At 42.2% G+C, this 22,683-nt stretch overlaps 1 protein-coding gene across 5 annotated transcripts in view; it reads left to right on the top strand.

The window, feature by feature from the left end:
• The window catches only part of ST6GAL1 (ST6 beta-galactoside alpha-2,6-sialyltransferase 1), a 162,634-nt gene that overhangs the window by 130,117 nt on the left and 9,834 nt on the right, over positions 1–22,683 (top strand). For all 5 annotated transcript variants that reach the window (XM_010337701.3, XM_010337700.3, XM_074404677.1 and 2 more), the window contains 2 exons: positions 18,685–18,783; positions 20,051–20,225. In XM_010337701.3, coding sequence (XP_010336003.1) covers positions 18,685–18,783; positions 20,051–20,225 — 274 coding nt within the window. The remainder of the gene's footprint in view (positions 1–18,684; positions 18,784–20,050; positions 20,226–22,683) is intronic.

Raw genomic sequence — 22,683 nt, forward strand, 5'->3', positions numbered from 1 at the left:
ATCAATTTAGAACATTTATTTTGCCATGGGTAAGGATGCAGCCTCAGGAGGTCTGACATGTGCCCAGGGTGGGTGGGGTACAGCTTGCTTTTATACATTTGAGGGAGACATGAGGTATCAATCAGTATATGTAAGATATACATTGGTTTGGTCTGGCAAGGTGAGACAGCTTCAGGTGCGGGGTGGGTGGCTTCCAGGTCATTGGCAGATAAGAGACAAAAGGTTGCATTCTTTTGAGTCCTTGATCAGCACAATTTCTTCTGGCTCAGTGAATCTGCATTTTTACATAAACAATAGGGCAGAGGAAGCAATCAGATATGTATTTGTCTCAGGTGAGCAGAGAAATGATTTTTCTGTCCCACACCTGTGAAGATAAGCCATCAGTTTACATTGTCAGGGTGAAATTCCACAGAACTATTCTGGGGTCAAGATCTTGAGGCCCACAAGGAATTTCCTTGTGGACAAATTGGTAGGAAGGTATGTGCTTCTTTTATCTTTTTAGCTATCTTATTTAGGAATAAGATGGGAGGCAGGTTTGACTTTCTGTTTTTGATTCCTGGCTTGACTTTTCCATTGGCTTAGTGATTTGGGGGTCCTGAGATTCCTTTTGCTTGCACTGCATCTGCTCTCTAGCAATATGCAAGGCCGCTGGTGACCTTAGCAAAACTGTTTGGAGAGAGTGATAAAACAGATTGAAGTGTATCAAGAAGGGAGTGGGAGGAGTGAATGGGGAAGGCAAATTTGGATAGGGTTTTCAAGAAGTTGGTCTCTAAAGGTGAGGAAAGAGAGAGGGCACTTAGCTAGAGAGCACTGAGGCCAGTTTTTGTTCCATTCAGCTGTTAGTACAGTAGAAGCCACTCACCCCTCACCCCTCAGCCCAGGGTCAGCGGCTGTGCACATGTTCTGGGAGCAGCCTGCCCACAGCTTCTGGGAGCCAGAGTGGGCAAAATGGACCCTATCCTTTGAATACTAGGGATCTGTGCTCTGCCTTCTGATTGTTGCTGCTTATCAGTGATACAAAGAGGATAGCCTTTTTTTTTTTTTCTTTTTCTTTTCTTTTTTTGAGATGGAGTCTGGCTCTGTTGCCCAGGCTGGAGTGTAGTGGTGTGATCTTGGCTCACTGCAACCTCCATCTCCTGGGCTCAAGTGATTCTCCTACATCAGCCTCCGGAGTAGCTGGGATTATAGACACCTGCCACTGTGCCTGGATAATTTTTGTATTTTTAGTAGAGACAGGGTTTCCCCATGTTGGCCAGGCTGGTCTCAAACTTTCTGACCTCAAGTGATCCACCTGCTTTGGCCTCCCAAAGTGCTGGGATTACAGGTATGAGCTTAGCCATTTTTATTACACCTCTCTTCCACCCCACTGTTACAGCTACTTCCCTCTCTGGCTAAGAGACTTTCAGGAGAACCTGGAAGCTCCTCCTCCCACACTTTATTTTTCTCTTACTCTTTTTGAAGCTAGACATTGAAGATAGGACATTTAAACAACTGCATATATGGGGAAAATTAGAAAGTCACTGTGCATGCCCCAGGGAAGGGGCACTCTCAGAAAAAAGTTGAGAAGACATCATGCTTACATCTGTGGCTGATCCAGAGATGTAACAGAAACAGTCGAAAAACCAAACAACAAAAGAAAAGCCAAAAAACAGCAAACCCTGGGAAAGCATGAGAATCTGATTTCCATAGTTACCATGTTGTTAGATTCAAATGTTTAGTTTTCAACAAAAAAAAATGACAAGGCACAGAAGGAAACAGGAGACTACAATTCATTCAAAGGAAAAGAATAACCTGTCCTGGCATGGTGGCTTGTGCCTGTAATCCCAGCACTTTGGGAGGTGTGGTTGCGGGGGGAGGGGGGCATTGATTGAGCTCATGATTTCAAGACCAGCCTGGGCAACATGGGGAGACCTCATCTGTACTTTAAAAAAAGTTAGCCAGGTGTGGTGCTGCATGCCTGTAGTCACAGCTATTCAGAAGGCTGAAGTGAGAAGAATGCTTGAGCTTGGGTGGTTGAGGCTGCAGTGAGCTATGATCAAGCCACTGCACTCCAGCCTGGGTGACAGAACCAGACCCTGTCTAAAAAAAAAAAAAAAAAAAAAAGAGACACATTATAAACAAATTGTCAAAAGCCAAAGAGAGAACTTTGAAGGCAGTAAGAGAGAAGTGACTCATCAAATACAGGGTTTCCTTTGTAGGGAGCCAGCCCTACATCACCCATGGGTATCCTGAGTTCAGTGGTGACAAAGGAATGAGAAAAAGACAGATTAAGAGAGACAGTGGGACCAGGGGGCCATCACTTTATTACTGGAGGCAGCAGTGAAGTCCCTGAGCTCTGATTATCCACACTATTGATTATAATCACTTTGATCTACAGAGTAGAGGTAGAATAATGGTGGGGAGTGGATGACATGATGGTGGAGTGAATTAGTGAGCCAGAGGTCAGTCAGTGAGCTGGAACTGGTGGGTCATCGTAAGGATTGATAATAGTGGTGGTTTGAGAGTTTTACAAAACAAGAACTTGTGGTTATCATTGGCCTATTGTCTTAAGTGCAGCTGACGGAATGTGGGCCTTACAAGGAGCCTGTAAGTCTGGCCACTTCATAGTGCTATGAAGGGGTTTTATGTCCTTGAGCACAATGTTTATGGTAACAGAGCTGAGGTCACCCTGCTCTGGAACGTGAAGTAATGAAGAGGCCTTCCTCCTCAGAGGCCTCCTGCGGCCTTCCACAGTTTGTTGTCCCTTGCTTATATGTTACTCATAACCAATTTATGTAGTCACTCTGTCAGTCCTTTCTCCTCTGCTGTTTTTCCCAACATCCTTAGTAAGATTGCCTGTTTCTCATCAGAAGTTTTGGTGGCCAGAAGGCAGTGGGCTGATATATTCGAAGTGCAGGTAGGCAGGCAGGTGGGAAGGAGGGAAGGAGGGAGGGAGGGAGGGAGGGAGGCAGGGAAGGAAGGAAGGAAGGAAGGAAGGAAGGAAGGAAGGAAGGAAGGAGGGAAGGAAGGAGGGAAGGAGGGAAGGAAGGAAGGAAGGAAGGAAGGAAGGAAGGAAGGAAGGAAGGAAGGAAGGAAGCCCTAGCAAACTGTAGACCAAGAATTCAGTATCCAGCAGAACTATCCTTCTGAGGGAGAAATTAAGACATTTCCAAATAAAAGATGAGAGAATTCATTAGCACTAGGTCTATTCTGTGAGAAATGCTAATGGGAGCCCGACAGGTCAAAATGAGAGAACACTAGACAGTAACTAAAGCTCTATGAAGAAAAAGATCTCAGTAAGCGTAAATACATGGACAATTGTAAAAGCTAGCATTATTGTAACAATGATGTGTAACTCCACTTTATGTTTTCTACATTATTTAAGAGATTAATATATTTTTAAAAAACCAATCATTGTTATAAAAGCTAGTATTATTGCAACTTTTTTGTAACCATACATTTTGTTTTCCACATAATTTATGAGGCTAATGCACTAAAAAAGTTATTAGCTCATGTTTTTGGACACACAATGTATAAAGATGTAATTGTGTGACATCCATAACTGAAAGGGGTGGGGATGGAGCTGTGAAAAGGGCAGAGTTTTTGTGTATTGTCCAGCTGGTATAAGTTCAAATTAGAGTGTTCTAACTTTAAGATGTTAAGTGTGAATCCCATGATAGCCACAAATAAAATAGTTAAAGAATATACATGAAAAGAAATCAGAAAGGAATTTAAATATTTCACTGCAAAAACCAACTAAAAACAAGAGAAGACAGTAACATGGGAAATGAGGAACAAAGAAAGCTATAATGTATATAGGAAATAAATAGAAAAATGACAGAGGTTAAGTCCCTCCTTTTCAGCAATCATTTTAAATGTAAATGGATTAAACTCTCCTATCAAAAGACAAAGATTGACAGAGTGGATTTAAAAACATGATCCAGCTATAGTCATGCACCACATAGCAATGTTTTGGTCAATGATGGACCACATGTATGATACTAGTTCCATAGATTATAATGGAGCTAAAAATTCCTATTGTACCCATCATAACATTGTTGCACAATGCATTACCTTTTCTAACTTTAGATACACAGATACCTACCATTATGTTACAATTGCTTACAGTATTTAGCATAGTAACATGCTGTGCAAGTTTGTAACCTGGGATAAATAGATTAATACTATATAACCTAGGTGTATAGTAGGCTATACCATCCAGATTTGATGATCACATAATGACAAAATCACCCAACAATGCATTTATCACAATACATTTACATTGTTAAGTGATGCATGACTGTATAAGAGTGACCGTAAGAGACTCACTCTAGATCCAAAGACACAAATAGTTTGTGAGAGGATGGAGAAGGGTATTTTGTAAAAATAGTAACCAAAAGAGAGCAGGGGTGCCTATACTAATGCTAGACAGATAGACTTCAAATCAAACAGGTTACAAGAAAAAAAGGGGACATTATATATTAACAAAAGGTTCAATATAGTAAGAAGAAATAACAATTATAAATGTTTATCAACTAATAACAGACCATTGACATATAGAAAACAATAACAACAGAATAGAAGGGTGAAATAGACAGTTGTACAATAATATTTGGAAATTTTAATACCCTATTCTCAAAAATGGGTAGATCAACCAGAAAAACATATAAGGAAATAGAGGAGTTGAATAACATAATATGCCAACTAGATCTAACACACATATACAGCACATTACTCAACCACAATAGAATACACATTTTTCTCAGTTGCATGTGGACATTTTCCAGGATAGGCCCATATGTTAGACCACAAATTAAGTCTCAGTAAGTTTTAAAAGATAGATAGCATTCAAATTACTTTCTGACCACAAGAAAATGAAGTTAGAAATCAATAACAAAGGTATAATGGGAAAATTCACAAATCTGTGAAAATGAAATAACACACTCTTAAACAACCAATAGATCAAAGAAGATATTACAACAGAAATTACAAAATACGAAGAGATGAATGTGTTAGCTCATTCTTGTATTACTATAAAGAAATACCTGAGATGGGGTAATTTACAAAGTAAAAGGGTTTATTTTGGCTCATGGTTCTGCAGCCTGTACAGGAAGCCTGGTGCCAGCATCTGCTTCTAGTGAGGGCCCCAGGAAGCTTTCACTCATGGCAGAAGGTGAAGGGGAACCAGTGTATCACATAGCAAGGGAGGGAGCAAGAGGGAGAAAGAGAAGAAAGAGGTACCATATTCTTTTAAACAACCAGATCTTGCATGAACTCATTACTACTTATTACTCTAGAGAGGGCACCAAGCCATTCATGAAGGGTCCACCCCCATGACCCAAACACCTCCCATCCAGCCCCACCTCCAACATTAGAAGTCACATTGCAACATGAGATTTGGGGGGACAAATATCCAAACCATATCAATGAATGAAAAGAAAAACAACAATACCAAAACTTATGGGACACAGCGAAAGCAGTGCTGAGGAGGAAATTTATAGCTCTAAATACTTACATTAAAAACAAGAAAGAATTTTTTAAATCAAAAACATTATTTTACAACTTAAGGAACAAGAAAAAGAATAAACTAAGCCCAAAGCTAGCAAAAGGAAGGAAATAATAAGTGTCAGAGCAGAAATAAACAAAATAGAAAAGAAAAAAATCAACAAAGAAAATGAAACCACAAATTAGTTCTTGGAAAAGATCAACAAAATTCACAAACCTTTAGCTAGATGAACTAAGAAAAAAAGAGAGTAGGCTCAAACTGCTAAAATCTGAAATGAAAGTGAGGATATTACTTCTGATTCTACAGAAATAAAAAGGATTATGAGAGTACTGTGATCCATTGTACACCAACAAATTGGGCAACCTAAGTGAAATGGATAAATTCCTAGAAACACAAAACCTACCAAGATTAAATATCTCTTACAAATATTCATCTTCAACAAAATACTAGCACACTGAATTCAGCAGCATATTAAAAGGAATATATACCATGGAATGCAAAGATGATTCCACATACAAAAGTTGATCAAAATAATACACATTTGACAAAACTGAATACCTTCCTATGATAAGAATACTCAACAAACTAGACATAGAAGGAAACTACCTTCACATAATAAAAGCCATATGTAAAAAACCCACGATAAGCATCATACTCAATGATGAAAGCCTGGAAGTCTTTCCTCTAAAATTAGGAATGAGGCAAGGATGCTACTTTTGCTATTTCTATTCAACATAGTACTGGAAAGCCTGGCAGAGAAATCAGGCAAGAAAAGGAACTGTGTCATGTGAACTGGAAAAGAAGTAAAATTATCTCTGTTAAGATGATTCGATTTTTTATGTAGAAAATCCCAAGGATTCAATAAAAAACTCTTAGAACTGATAAATTCAATTAAGGAGCAGGATCGAAAGTCAACATACAGTAATATTCTTTTCTACTTTATACAATAACAATGAATGATCTGAAAAGGAAATTTAAATTTAAAAAACAATTCCATTTACAATAGAATAGCATCAAAAAGCAAAAAGTACTTAGGAATGAATTTAATCAAGGAGGTGAAAGACTTATACAATGAAAACTACAGAATGTTTATGAAAGAAATTAAAGAAGACACAAAAACTTGGAAGACATCCCATGTTCAGATTGAAAAAAATATTGTTAAGATATCAATAATACTGAATATGATCTGTGGATTTGATGTAATCACTATGAAAATCCAAGTGATTGTGTGTGTGTGTGTGTGTGTGTGTGTGTGTGTGTGTGTGTGTATAATTTGCAGAAATAGAAAAAGCCATCCTATAATTTATAAGAAACCTCAAGGGACCCCAATTAGCCAAACAATCCTGAAAAATAATAATAAGGCTGGAGTTCTCTCACTTCTTGGTTTCAAAAAATACATGTTATAATAATTGAAACAGTGAGCTACAAAGACAAGCATATGTAGATCTCAATAATGGAACAGAGATGTTAAACTAATTTTAAGGGGAAATAAAGGCTACCTCCTTGATGCTTAGCCAAGGTCACCCAGATAGTCTGTAAGCCCCTGATTAATACTAATCTCCATGCCTGATGTTCCTCTTAATGAAATTAAGTTAAAAGTATAAATATCTTGTTAAACAAAAATGAATCAACTTTATTAATCTGTCAAAAAAAGACAAACATATAAACCATTGGAATAAAATAGAAAGCCCAAAAATAAACCCTTGTATATATGCACAAGTGATTTTTGACAAGTGTGTCAAGATCATTCAATGATGAAGGGTCCTTTTAAGAAACGATACTGGGAAAAGTGGCACAGGCAAAAGAATGAAGGTGGACCCTTACCTAACACCAAAAATAAAAATTAACTCGAAATGAATTTATGACCTATATGTAGACCTAAAACTATAAAACTCTTAGCAGACAACATAGGGCAAAAACTTTATGACATCAGATTTGGCAATGATTTAATCATTATGACACCAAAGGTATACATAACAGAGGAAAAAATATACAAGTTGGACTTAATGAAAATGAAAAACAATTGTATATCAAAAGATACTCTCAACAGAGTAAAAAGACAACACATAACAGGAGAAAATATTTGCAAGTCATCCATCTGATAAGGGATTAATATACAGAATATATAGAAAAATCATGAAACAATAATAAAAAATTAAACCACCCAATTTAAAAATGGGCAAATGACTTGAACAGACATTTCTCCAAGATATACAAATGGTTAGTAGGCACATGAAAAGAGACTCAACTCTTTTTTGTTAGGGAAATGCAACCCAAGAACACAATATAGGCTGCCTTACACCCATTAGGATGGCCTCTGTGATTAGAAATTGGAAGCCTTGGACACTGCTGATGGGAATGTAAAATGGTCAGCCACTGTGGAAAACAGTATGGCAGTGCCTCAAAAAGTTAAGAATGGAATTACCAGGTAATCTAGTAATTCTGTTTATTGGCATATACTTAAAAAAATTGAAAAAAGGGTATTGAAGAGATAGTCATACACCCATATTTAGACTACTGTTATTCACAATAGCTAAAATGCAGAAGCAACCCCAGTGTCTATTGATATGGAATGGATAAGCAAAAGCTGATATATACATACAATAAAATATTATTCTTAAAAAGGAAGGAAATACTGATATTAGCTACCACATGGTGGAACCTTGAAGACATTATGCCAAGTGAAATAAGCCAATCACGCACATGTGCACGTGTGCATGTGCACACACACAAAATACTATGAATGGTGGTTGCCAGGGAATGCGAGGTGGGAGGGGGTATGGGGAGTTACTGTTTAATGAATATAGAGTTTCAATTTTGCAAGATTTCAAAAGTTTTGGAGATGGGAGGTGGTGGTAGTTGGGCAGTAATACAAATGTACTTATTATCACTGAACTGTACACTTAAAAATAGTTGATAGTCAATTTTATATGTATTTTAATATAATTTTTTAAATTGGAAAGAATGTCAGTAGAGGAGACAGTTGCAAAAGGACAAACACTGTATGATTTCACTTTATATGAAATACCTGGAATAGAGACAGAAAGTAGAATCATGTTTGCTAAGGGCTAGAGGGAGAAAGGAATGTGGAATTGTTTAATGAGTACTGTGATTCATGTTGGGAGGCTGAAAAAGTTCTGGAGATGGTGGTGATAGTTATACAATATGAATGTACTAAGCTGAATTCTTAAAATTGCGAAAATGGTCAATTTTGTGTATGTATATTTTGAAAGCTTTTTTTTTTTGGAAACAAAGTCTCACTCTTGTCCCCCAGGCTGGAGCTCAATGACCCGATCTTGGGTCACTGCAACCTCCACCTCCCGAGTTCAAGCAATTCTCCTGTCTCAGCCTCCCAAGTAGCTGGGATTACAGGTGCCCGCCACCACACCCGGCTAATTTTTGTACGGGGTTTCACCATGTTGGCCAGGCTGGTCTCGAACTCCTGACCTCAGGTGATCCAATCTGCCTTGGCCTCCCAAAGTGCTGGGATTACAGGCGTGAAGCACTGTGCCTGGCCTAAAAGCTTTTTTTTTTTTTTTTTTTTTTAATCAACAAGGAAAAGCCGGTTGATAGAGGGAGAAAGTGAATGTACTAAAAAGAGGAGACAATGAGTAATTACCAAGAGCATGCTGCTGGTGGAGCAAAGGCTAGTAGAGGTAGAGGATGAACTCCAGCAGGAGGGAGTCAGAGGGAAGACGGTGGGAGTGGGGTAGCTGGTGGTAGTCCATATTAGAAGGATGAGAGGGCTTCTGTTTTCTCGGCAAAGCGGGATGCAAGGCCACGTCAGAAGAGGCTGAGGAGGAAACAGGTTTTAGTAGAAAAGGTTTGAACAAAGAGATTTGAAACTGTCGTTGAGGTGACTGAGAGTTAGTCAACCTAAGGAATGGAGTAGGATTTCCAGGCCATGCTGGGCTACTTTGAGTATCTTAAAAATGGTTAAGATAGTCAATTTTATATGTATTTTAATACAATTTTTTAAATTGGAAAGAATGTCAGTAGAGGAGACAGTCACCAAAGGACAAACACTGTATGATTTTACTTTGTATGAAATACCTGGAGTGTTTGAGGTTGAGGAGAATGAATTGAGAGAGAAACCAATCTCTGTCTGATGCATAGATGGTAGGATCTGGAGGTGAGCAGGCAGCAGCAAAGAAGACAGGGGGAGTGAAGCTGCCCTCCCTGAACATTCTCTTGGACTGTAGAGGCGACCTACTCTCTGAGTACCTTTTTGTGATGTTTCAGTCATCCTCACTGTGAAGAACGGAATCTCAATCCTGCAAAGATTCTGAAACTTTATTTAATGCCAAAGTAAGGTTGCCTGTGGATTAAGAGTACTGGAGTCAGACTGATCAGATTCCTCCCCCAGCACTTCCTACGTGAGTGACTTGAGCAAGTTGATTTACTTTACCTCTCTGAGCCTCAGTACCCTTATTTGTAAGGTAGAAATAGGAATAATTACTATCCAGGTTTTTTTTTTTAAAGGATCAAAGGAGTTACTATGTATGGAGCATTTCATCCAGAGGCTGGTATGCAGCAAGTGCTTTGCACATAGCAGTGATGGGCACTACTGAACCAGGAAGGCCTGCCTCTGCCTGTTTGAAATGACTCTACCTTCCCAAATCCCAAGCAAATGGGCATCTTCTCTCCCAACAGGGAAGGTGAGTCAGCTTGAGACCACTTGAGAGGCATCTAGCAGAAGGGAGGCAAAGCTTCTGTTAAAGGAAAATTTTTAGGAAAAAAAGTAAGATGATAACTCTCATAGAGACATAAAAATGAATTCATAATGAAGATTTTATTTTAGTCATCAGATGGATCCAGACAGATATTACAACTGGTTCAGAAGAAAAGTCAAAGCAATGCAAATTTGGAGTAAAGAGGAGTTAAAGTCGTTTTTCTGTGAGATAAGGCAGGGGGAGGGGAGAAGTCAGTTGAAACTCTGCTGGGCAGTATGCTGCTCAGTAAGCACATGTATCAGTTGCCTGCAATTCGCAAAGCATTGTGAAATAGCATCGCATAAAATCTGATAAGGGGGAAAGGTGTGCTCAGAAAATGCATGGCTTTCTACTGAAGCAGATTTTTTCCACTAACACTTCTAGATCTCTGTGCACCATTGTGCCAGGGCTGAGAGGAGGGTGGCCCACTTCCCGGAATACACTACCCACCCTCAAGAGAACCTTTCCTGCTTCTTCTTAGGCAAATCAACTCTTTTCTCGCCTCCTGTAAGCAATACTAAATATGTGGCTGTTCTCCAGTACTTGAGTCCTGGGCAGCTCTGTGACAGTGCTTGTTGTGGTTCTGAACTGTGATGGCCACTTTCTATCATTGCCCTTTCTTATCTTGATATCCTAAAAAGCTGGTGGTCTGTCTTCTCTGTCTTTGTCTAGGTCAGGTTTCCTAACTATTTTGTGTGTCTGTTTCTGTGGATGAGCAAATGGGGTCCCCACCCCCACTGTACAAGGAGAGCATCTGGTACCCAAAAGTCAGAGAGAATAGCTGTTGCTTTGGTAGAATTCTCCCTGTGAGTGGCTGGTTCTCTTCCCAGATGGAGACAGAGAGATCTTCCTGACAGCAGCTGCCCTCCTCTTCCCCATCCTCCTCCTTCTCCTTCTTTCTTCGTTTTGCTCTTGTCACCCAGGTTGGAGTGCAGTGGCACAATCTTGGCTCCCTGCAACCTCTGCCTCCCGGGTTCAAGTGATCCTCCTGCCTCAGCCTCCCAAGTAGCTGAGATTACAGGCACCCATGACCACCCCTGGCTAATTACTGTATTTTTAGTAGAGACAGGGTTTCACTATGTTGGCCAGGCTGATCTCCAACTCTTGACCTCAGGTGATCCACCTGCTTCAGCCTTCCAAAGTGCTGGGATTACAGGTGTGAGCCATCACACCCGGCTTAAGCAGCTCTCTTTTTTATTTTGTTTTATTTTGAGACTGAGTCTCACTCTGTCGCCCAGGCTGGAGGGCAGTGGCACAGTCTCAGCTCACTGCAACCTCTGCCTCCTGGGTTCAAGTGATTCTCCAGCCTCAGCCTTCCAAGCATCTGGGACTAGAGGTGCATGCCACCATGCTCAGTTAATTTTTTTTTGTATATTTAGTAGAGACAGGGTTTCCCTGTGTTAGCCAGGATGGTCTCGATCTCCTGACCTCGTGTTCTGCCTGCCTCAGCCTCCCAAAGAGCTGGGATTACAGATGTGAGCCACCGTGCCCAGCCAGCAGCTCTATTCTAAAGGCATCTGGACCACATTTGTTCAGCTCCCCTCCCTTGGGCTGTGATGAAGGTATAGAAAACAAAAAGACACTTTTCTTATTGAGCAGGTGGCTTTTTATAGAGAATGGTGTCATACCGTTAGGTTTCAGGCCAGCAGACCTAGTCAGGCATGTACGCCTCTGTGCCAGGTGTGGCTCTGAGTCAACAGGAAAACGATATATTTAAATGTGAGTCTTTAAATAACGCAGTTTTGACTGTAAGTGTAAGAAGTTTTCTGTGAGACTCAACTCAGTACCTCCTGTACCCAGTGGGCCTGAGAGAGGAGTCAATGGGACAAGAAGACACAGTGGCTTCCTTGGAGGCTTTTGTGCTAGCTGGAGAGAGAAAACCTACTTCCTGTATGCCTGGATGACAACCAGGACATTTCCAGATTACTCAATGAGGCTTCTCTTGAAATAATAGCGGTTGCCATTTGTTAACTATATTATATATACCGTCTAAGGGTCTTACATGTCTTATCTCATTTGATCTTCATAGCAAATCCTGTGAGGTATGACCACCAGCCACCATTTTACCTCAGAACTCACGCTCCCAGAGTTTGAGTGAGTTGCTCAGATAGCCCAGGAAGTAAGTGACAGAGGTGGGATTTGTGTCTAGGTGTTTGACACCCACACCTTAAATCACCAAAGCTTTCTTGAAGCTTCAACTTTACTTCTCAAGACACTGAAAGACTGGTGTCTGAATGGGTTGGCAGGGTGGGTAGGAGGGGGGCGAGATTTCTATCCACAACAGGTCTAAAAACTGCTATGGTGAGCTGGGTGATTTTGATGGAACCCCTTCCATACCGTATATTAATATGATGACTGGAACTAAAATTTAAACATGGTGGCAGTCATGAATTCTGGGACTTCTTGCTTGGGCCAGCAGACATACTCCCAATTACTATCTCAGAATCAGAGAAAGGGTGTTTTCAGGTTATGTCTTGACATGGATTTTCCTCCGTACGTGGTGGAAGAAGAGAGCTCTGGGGGTCTCTTCTTGCTGTCAGGACACTGGCCCCATTGGATTAGGCTCCACCCCATGACACATTTAATCCTAGTTACCTTCCTCACAATCCTATTTCCAAATGTTAGTCACATTGGGAATTAGGGCTTCAACATTTGAATTTTGGGGGAACACAACTCAGTCCATAACAGAGGGAAAACAGATTTGAGAAGAAGTCCAAAATATGCACAGTGGTAATATCTGATCTGTGTGTATGTATATGTATGTGTGTGTGTGTGTGTGTGTGTGTGTGTGTGTGTTTCTATTCTTGCATTTTCTTTTTATTTTTTAGTCTTTTTCTTTTTTGCTTTAAGTTCTGGGTTACATATGCAGATCTTGCAGGATTGTTACACAGGTGTACACGTGCCGTGGTGGTTTGCTGCCTCTTCCCCCTGTCACCTAATGTTATCCCTCCCCAATCTCCCACTGCCTGCTAGCCCCCCACCCCCAAACAGACCCCAGTGTGTGATGTTCCCCCCCATGTGCATGTGTTCTCATTGTTCAACACCCACTTATGAGTGGGAACACGCAGTTTGGTTTTCTGTTTTGTGTCAGTTTGCTGAGAATGATGATTTCCAGATTCATCCATGTCCTTGCAAAGGACATGAACTCATCCTTTTTTATGGCTGCATAGTATTCCACGGTGTATATGTGCCACTTTTTCTTTATCCAGTCTATCACTGATGGGCATTTGCGTTTTCTAACTGTGCTCAGTGAACATTCGCTACTTTCTGAGGAGGTTACTTTAAACCATGCCTTTAGCAGCAGTGCTCCATGCCCTGGTGTAGTCTTTCCCTAGCAGAGGTTCCCCAGGGCTCTGCTGCTCTGGCCATGACTTATTCTCGGCATGAACTCCTCCCCTTCCCCTCAAGAGGATCTCCAAACCCAGGTCACACCCGGCACCTGCAGGTACGTCCAGGTGTTTGAGAAGAGCTTTATTCTTCTGGGAACGGCTGGTCCCCACAGCAGGGCCTAACAAGATGGTTATGTCTAAATAAGGCAGCTGAGGCCGGGAGATGGGAAATGGTCCATCTAATACCACGGAGCGAGTTAGACACAGAGCAGGACTGGAGCCCATGCTTCCAACTCCCTGTCCAGTTTTAAGGCAATCTTTTTTTTTTTTTTTTTTTTGAGAAAATCTTTGAACCTCATACAGAGGGAATTAATATGGGTAAGTTCAGACCCATGTACATTTAAAGTTCCGGGAGGGGAGTTCCTTTTCCCTCCACCAGATCCCAGCCCCAGCCACTCTCTATTTCTCTTTCTTGATAAAACTATCATTTATCTACACCTATTGCCATTTTCATGGATTACTGTCTCATTCACCTCAAGTAGCTCAAGGGAATGACTGTTTCTCCATTGAGTATAGGAGGACTGAGGGTGACCTGACCTTCATGGTGTGCTTGCTTATTTGAATGTCTGATGGTTTTTATGCTCCTGTTGGAGCAGAAAGAATACTCAGGAGCCTACCTCTGGACTCTGGTCTTAGTTGTGCCCCAAACTCTCTTGTTTGGACAATTCTCTCGTCTCCCTGGGCCTCAGTTTACCTATCTGGAAAATGATGGGTTTGAATTTAATACCTTGAGGATCTTCCAGCTGTGACATATTACAACTCAGGCATGAAGCAAATTCTCCTAACACTCTGTTCTCCTATCCGGTGCTCTTTGACGTCTTTGCCCAAGAACTGTGGTACTCTACCCTGCCCACATTATGTGAGGCATTGTAGCACCTAGGTTAGAAGTGTGGTCTCTGGAGCCTGACATAAGACTCAAATTCAGACTCTCTTACTTACTATGTAACTTGGAAAAGTTATTTAGCATCTCTATTTCTTTAATTATAAAATAAGCATATTAACACTTCATAGGGCTGTTGTGAAGATAAACTGAGTTGAGGTATGACAGTACCTAGTGTATAGTGAGCATCATTACATGGCATCTGTTGTTTTCATTTGTTATAAAGAAGAAAGCTTCATGCATCTCTTGGAATTTCTGAGGACAGTGGAGCCACAGCTGGGAAAGTCTCAGGGAGCCAGGAGTTGCTGGCCTCCTGCTTTGTATACTAGAAAATTGCTGGGAAGGGGCTATAGCAAGGGTAGACATTTTTAAAAATCCCAGTTACTGCTATTCCTCATGACTATGTATATATCACCTGGCATTACTACTCTGTATAGAAAGAAGCATAGCTAAAGAAAAGACATTTTTCTTTTAATATACCAGCTGTTTTCAGGGGAATAGGGTAGGATGGGGATAAGGAGTACAGTCACAGAATTCAGTCTTAGAAGACATGTATAAAATAGTGGATGGTGGCCCTCTGTCCTCAGGCCTCCCTGTCACCAACTCAATCACGTCTGTCTTGCAAAGCCCTATCTAGCAGGAAGCCTGCTTTTCCTTTGGACTGTAGTGCTGAATTGCTGTTGTAAAATAACAATGTTTCCTATGGAAGGAAGACAGTACTTAAAGTTACAAGATATGGGTTCTGTTCTTAGTTCTTATGACCTGTCAGCCAGGGACCTCTAGGCTAGTAGTCTCATCCTTGAACTCATCTTTTTTTTTTTTTTTTTTTTTTTTTTTTTTAGTTGGAGTGTTGCTCTGTTGCCCAGGCTGTAGTGTAGTGACATGATCTTGGCTTACTGCAGCCTCTGCCTCCTGGGTTCCTGGGATTGCAGGTGTCCACCACCACGCCTGGCTAATTTTTGTATTTTTAGTAGAGATAGGGTTTCTCCATGTTGGCCAGGCTGGTCTTCAGCTCCTGACCTCAAGTGATCTATCTGCCTCAGCCTCCCAAAATGCTGGGATTATAGACATGAGCCACTGTGCCTGGCCCTCATCCTTCAAATTCCCATCCACCTCACTCCCACAGGTATATACCAGTTGTTGTTTTTCTCTGTTCTTAGGCAGGAAATGGCCTGAAGGCCCAAAGTCCCCTGGATCCCCTTTTTCCCTCACTCTCAACATTCAATTAGTCTTCATGTCTACAACCAGCAACTGTAACTTCTTTTCTTTACTCCATTATTTCTTAGGCTACAACAGGAGCTTCTGTGCGTTCTTCTTTTTTCTAAAAACACTAATCTAGAACTCTAGTGTTTTTCAATCTTCTTTACTTAAAACCCTTTCCTGGTCCCCATAACCTAATGATGAAATCCTAAGCTCCCTGGCTTGGCCTCTATCTACATTTCTTTGATCCATTCCAGCTCTTTCTCTGTCTCCTAGCCATACTGAACTACTTGCAATTCCCAAACAGGGTACTGGTACTAGTACTCACTGTACTAGATGTTCTTGCAAGATAGGAATGCACATCCCCCCACACTAGCTTGACAAGACAAAAAATGTATTTCCCTCTCATGTAAATAAAGTCCAAAGGTAGATATTCCAAAATTGGTATGGTGTTCCAGTGTCAGAATCCAAGTTCTTTCTACTTTGTGGGTTTGCTGTTCTCAGCATCTGACTTTTACTTTATGGTCCAAAATGACTGCTTAAGCTCCAGCCATCACACCCACATTCCAGCCAGCAGGAAGGAAGAAGGAACAAGGAAAGGCATAACCTTGGCTCTAAGGATAGTTCCCGGAAGTCACGCTTGCTTACATACCATTGGCCAGAATTAGTCACCCAGCCATATTTATCTATAAGAGAGACTATGAACATTTTTATTTCAGGGAGTCTAGGTTGCCATGTGCAAAAGTCAAAACCAGAGGTGCTGGTGATCGAAGAAGAGAGAGAGAATGGATACTGGGTGACATCGAGCAGTCTCTCCCACACACTCACCCATCCAGGAGTCTGCACTTGGCCCCTTTGTCATGGACATCCCCTCTCTCACACTTACAATCTCCTTACTTGGCATGTTCTTTTTGCCCCTCAGCATGCGCTCACTTTATGGCCATTTCCTCATACTACCTCTATTGTTGCACCATCACAGCGTGTTAATCATTGTTCAATTATCCACCTTTCCCACTACCTTGTGACCTCCTGGAAGGCCGGGACTGTGTCTTACCTTTGGTTTCTTAGCACCCAGTTCAGCTGCACAATCTCCAGCCAAGGTGGACCACCACCATTAATTCTTGTCTTAAAAATGCATTGAGGACATGAGAGTATATTCTTCAGGTTCCTAGGAACTTCCTCACATCTGTAGGAAGGTATGGGGGTGGGGATAGCTCAGGGGTTGTAGAGGCTCATGGCAGATTGCTATTCTTTGGGTTGCACACAGCCCATCTCCCTTGCCATTTTTCCCCCAGATACTGCAGTGATATTGATTAGGTCTAAGCCTTGGTGATGAGGACCGAGGTGGATGGAGAGGGATTATTGTCATGATTCTTGCTTTCATTTCAATCCGTTCTTGATTTGATTTCTGCCATTTATTCCTCTCAGTTTTTACCTGGGCAACATCATCTCCCACCTGCTTTTTAAGGTGAATGTTGACGGCTGATCTCATATATTAGTTCCAGCTTTCTTAAGAGGGACATGGTTCCTTTCATTCTTAAGCCTTTGGGGCTACTTTTTCTTTCTCATTCGCTCATGATCTCCATTTGATCTGCAAGACAGCTCCCGTATGAGAGAGCAGGGCAAACGTGTTATTCCCATTTCACAGATAAGAAAATGAGAGCCTAGTAAGATTATTTGCTCAAGATCATAGGAAAGTTAATAGCAAAGCCAAGAGTTGATCCTGGATCTTTTTGTACCTGAGACCAGTATCTTTTGCCATATGTTTCTTTATTTTGATAAATAATTAACATTTACATGCATAGTTTTCCCTCAAAATTTGGATTCTTTCTTAGGATAGATTCCCAAACATGGAATTATTGAGTTAAAGAGTATAAATGTACTTTTTTTTTTTTTTTTTAAAAAGGCTTTTAATACATTTTGCAGAATTGTTCAAGCAAGGCTGTCACACTCATGTTTAAGCCAGGCAGGTATAATTACTTATGTGCAGGCCAACCCCGGAGCCAGCATGGTGGGAGAGGCTATGGCTGGTTCCCCCAGCCAGCACAGGCACTCATAAGCTTATCACCAGCCTGGTAAGAGTCTCCTGTTGGGAGATGCATATTTTTTTTTTTTTTTTTTTTTTTTTTTTTTTTTTTTTTTGAGACAGAGTTTCGCTCTCGTTACCCAGGCTGGAGTGCAATGGTGCGATCTTGGCTCACCACATCCTCTGCCTCCTGGGTTCAGGCAATTCTTCTGCCTCAGCCTCCTGAGTAGCTGGGATTACAGGCACGGGCCACCATACCCAGCTGATTTTTTTGTATTTTTAGTAGAGACGGGGTTTCACTATGTTGACCAGGATGGTCTCGATCTCTCGACCTCGTGATCCACCCACCGCGGCCTCCCAAAGTGCTGGGATTACAGGCTTGAGCCACCGCGCCCGGCCGAGATGCATATTTTTACATGCACTCTGGGCCCTCCACACAAACTGTATATTTCATCTGGTGCTCAACCACAAGCACAGCCATCTGTTCCAGTGCTGCAGAAACTATTGGCTGTGTTGGACTTCGTGAGAGATCCTATGTCGGTCTCCATCGTGAGGTACTGGACTTTGCACATCATGAGGTACTGGATGTTCTAGGTGATGGAAAGGATTCCAGAGATAATTTTAATTCTGTGAGACCCTGGCTTCAGACTCCACTCTTGTGACCCTCACACAAGGTGTGACTCCAGGGGGCTGGGGTGCCATGCAATTTTCACTGTACCTTTGCCCCCGTAATCTCAAATAATCTCAAAGCCTGGGTGGAACCCTTTCTAGTCTACGGATAGTGGCTTGTGATAAATGTCCTTTGAGGTCAACACAGTGCAGGCTGGCATCTTTACCTTTCTTTCACTGAAGTTAAGTGCTGCACCAGAACTTAGAAGCCTCAAAGGGGGTTCTGGGGGCTCCAGCTGTACCTTGTGCTATGTCAGCTATTACTTCGTGTTAAACATTTGCATATGAATGTTCCATGACAGCTTGTCTCTTTCTTCTTACAGCTGGTCACCACAGAGCGGCGCTTCCTCACAGACAGTTTGTACAACGAAGGAATCCTAATTGTATGGGACCCATCTGTGTACCATTCGGATATCCCGAAGGTAAGTGGGTGTCCATGGGAAATAGGGGTTGAGTTTCATGTCTGTCTACAGATTTTCCTGATTTCCTAGGTTTTTCAAGTCTTGGCTGTGCTTAACTGTCCCTAACGGCTGAGTATTTGAGTTTTAGGATACCCCATTTCACCTGGACTAGCAGATTCAGAAATATTCCTGTCCTATGCCAGCTACTCTCCTTGCCATGCCAGGTATTTCCAGGTATTGTCTCCTAGTTATAGTATTTACTAGGATAGTGGCTAGACTTCCCAACATCTAGGGTAGATTGTTCATTAATGCAATTATTCCTCATGAGCATCAGCAGAATTAGAGAGTAGATGGTGTTACTTCTGTAAATTATATGAGCACACTTTTGTTTCCCATTTCCAATATCCAGAATTCTTCCCATTTCACTCTCATAACAATGTAAGGGGATAGATGCAAGAGTGGTTGTTTCCATTTTAGAGATAGGGAAATTGGAACGTGGAGAATGAAAGTCCCTCATCCCAGCACTTGATTTACTAAGCAGAAGGTGCAGATCTGCACCAGCAGCTCTTCCCAGGGAGGGAGACGTGAGTGGCAGGCTTGTTGGATTCTAATCCCCCTGGAACAGTCCTCTCACTGTTATGCATGCCAGTTGACCTCTCTCTGATAGAGACTGCTGTGGCCTCAAGGGCAGAGAGTGCTAATCTTGGGACATGTAACTCTTAACTTGGATCCACCAGTGCCTGACAGGCTCTGGTGACCCCTGGCACTCTCATTATCTGAGTTTCTACAGTTTCACACTGATCTCACTCAGAACTCTAATTTGTCTATGTCAGGACAAGGACTCTGAACCCACGGATATGGCAACCTATGCTCCGGTTTTCTCCCCTTTGAAAATGAGAGATGGGGCTAGATGGTACCTGGGACTCCTTTCGGCTCTGATAGTGTTCCTGGGCAACATCATGTCCCACCTGCTTTTTCTTTTTTCTATGCGTTCTCCTTTTTTCTAAAAACACTAATAACTGTTTTTAGAAGCCTGAAGCCAATCTTGGTTCGCTAAGGTCAACACTCCCCAAAAGCACAGGCTACGTGCTAGGCCTTACACTGCTCTCCAGTGAAAGCTGTGAGTGGAAGAGAAGCCTGTAGCCTGCTGCATGAAAAGGGCTGTGCCCCAGGAGAAACCCTTGTTGGTCCTTTCCCCTTCCCCCAGCCCACTGCTAGGGATGACTCCTGTGGGGAGCAGCTCACTGGCCCATTTCTCCCTTGAGAGGACCATTTCTTTCTTTTTCAGTGGTACCAGAATCCGGATTATAATTTCTTCAATAACTACAAGAGTTATCGTAAGCTGCACCCCAATCAGCCCTTTTACATCCTCAAACCCCAGATGCCTTGGGAGCTATGGGACATTCTTCAGGAAATCTCCCCAGAAGAGATTCAACCAAATCCCCCATCTTCTGGGATGCTCGGTGAGTTCATGTCAGGGAAAAGAGCTTGCATATTTGTTTCTAGAAGAGGTGAGCTTTTTTTCTGGGGTCTCATTCATTTATTCATTCACTCATCCATTTGTTCATTTGTTCACAAACAATTGCTAGGATTTTGCTTTGCTTGTCCACTGTGCCAAGTTCTATTTAAAATACAGAGGTAAGTAAGATAGAATTCTTTTTCCTGAAGATATCTATTGGGGGAGTTCAATCAGATGTCTGAGGCAATATTCAATTTGTGCCAGGCGGGAGAGACAACCTGGTGTCATGTCATAGGAGAGAGGACACCTTCTTGCTGGACAGTCACATATAGCCTCATGGAGGAAGTCATGTTGGCTAGGCTTTTGAGAGGGGAGAATTTAGCACAAGAAGATGGAGGGAAGGGAAGCCATGAACAGGGGAGGGAGGGAGGTGGGAAAACATGAGGAGTGGGACTGCCCCTCAATGACAGCAGCAAGACCCTTTTCTCAGGTGGACAATTTAAGGGGGTACCCCAAAACTCAGTCATCAAGATAAATAATATTTTAATACAGTATCTTCAAAAATCACAATTAATGTGAAAATTATGATGAATGAAATATCAACTATTTAAATCAAGATAGGATCAGTAGGATCAGGATTCAAGATGGCTATTAGGAGTGCTCAGGATTTCAGCTCCCAGAGAAAGCATGGAGGGTGAGTGGACGTCGCATTTCCAGATGGATTTTTATTGCCCACAGACCAGGAGATTCCCAGGTGGAGGAGCCCCATGGGTCACCAGCACGGCTGTTTTGGCCGGTGCAGCAGGTCTCTGCACAAAATACATGGGTCTGGGCACTGTTTTAGCTGGTGATTGGAGCTTCTGGGAGACAGTTGCCCATTCAACTGATAAAAAGGGGACTGAAACAGAGCCAGGCCAGGAGATTCTTGGGCAAAAAAGCACCACGAGTCCCCAGTGCAGCTGTTTCAGCCGGCGCAGTGGGTCTACGCACAAGAAATCACACAAATCCGGGGGCTGTTTCACCTGGTGACTAGGATGCCTGGGAGAGCTGCCTGTTCAACTTGGGAAAAAAAAGAAAAAAAAAAAAAAAAAAAAAAAAGGGCTCTGAGACAGGGAGCCAGATGATCAGGCTAAGCTGGTCCCACCCCCACAAAAAAACAGCAATCTGAAATGCCCTGGATTGACAGTTTCACAGCAAGCACAGCTGAACCCAGGATGGTCCAGCTCTGTGGGGGAGGGGCATCCACCATTACTGAGGCACATCGCCATTGCCGAGGCAGTTCTAACTATACCCCTATAAACAGGACTGCAAGGAAGTGCACACAGCAGCTGGGCGGAGCCCACAGCAGCTCAGCAAAGCCTCTGGAGCCAGACTCTGACTAGGCTGCCTCTTTGCTGGGCAGGGCAGCCCTCAAAAAAGGCAGCAGCACTACAGAAACTTATAAAGACTTAACTCCTGGGAACAGAGCACCTGGGGGGAAAAATGGCGTTTATGAGTTCTGCTGCAGTAGACTTAAACATACCTGCCCAGCAGCTCCGAGTGGAACAACGGAGCTCACAGCTGAGCACTTGAGCTCCTGTAAAGGACAGACTGTGTCCTCAAACAGTTCCCTGACCCCCATATATCCAAAGAGTCACCTCATAAAGGAGAGGTCAGACTGATATCTGGCAGGCATCCTTCTGGGACAAAGAAGAAGAAGAAACTGGCAGCAACCCTTACTGTTCTTCAGCTGCTGCAGGTGATCCCCAGGCAAGCAGGGCCTGGAGTGGACCTCAACAGCCCTACGGCAGAGGGACCTGACTGTTAGAAGGAAAACTAAGAAACAGAAAGAAATAACTTCATCAATAACAAACTGGACATCCACTCAGAGACCCCATCTGAAAGTCAACAACTACAAAGATGACAGGTAGATAAATCAACAAAGATGGGAAGAAACCAGTGCAAAAAGGATGAAAACACCCAAAACCAGAATGCCTCTCCTCCTCCAAGGGATCACAACTTACCAGCAAGGGAACAAGGCTGGATGGAGAATGAGTGTGATGAATTGACAGAAACAGGCTTCAGAAGTTGGGTAATAAGAAACTCTGAGCTAAAAGAACATATTCTAACCCAATGCAAAGAAACTAAGAACCTTGAAAAAAGATTTGACGAAATGCTAATGAGAATAAACAGCTTAGAGAGGAATATAAGTGAATTGATGGAGCTGAAAAGCACAACACAAGCACTTCGCGAAGCATACACCACTTTCAACAGCTGAACTGACCACGCAGAAGAAAGGATATCAGAGGTCGAACTCAATGAAATAAAATGAGAAGGCAATATTAGAGAAAAAAGGGTAAAAAGAAATGAACAAAGTCTCCAAAAAATATGAGACTATGTGAAAAGACCTAATCTACGTTTGATAGGTGTACCTGAATGTGATGGAGAGAATGAATCCAAGCTGGAAAATACTCTTCAGGATA

Source organism: Saimiri boliviensis, chromosome 8, assembly GCF_048565385.1.
Source record: "Saimiri boliviensis isolate mSaiBol1 chromosome 8, mSaiBol1.pri, whole genome shotgun sequence".
NCBI lineage: Eukaryota > Metazoa > Chordata > Mammalia > Primates > Cebidae > Saimiri > Saimiri boliviensis.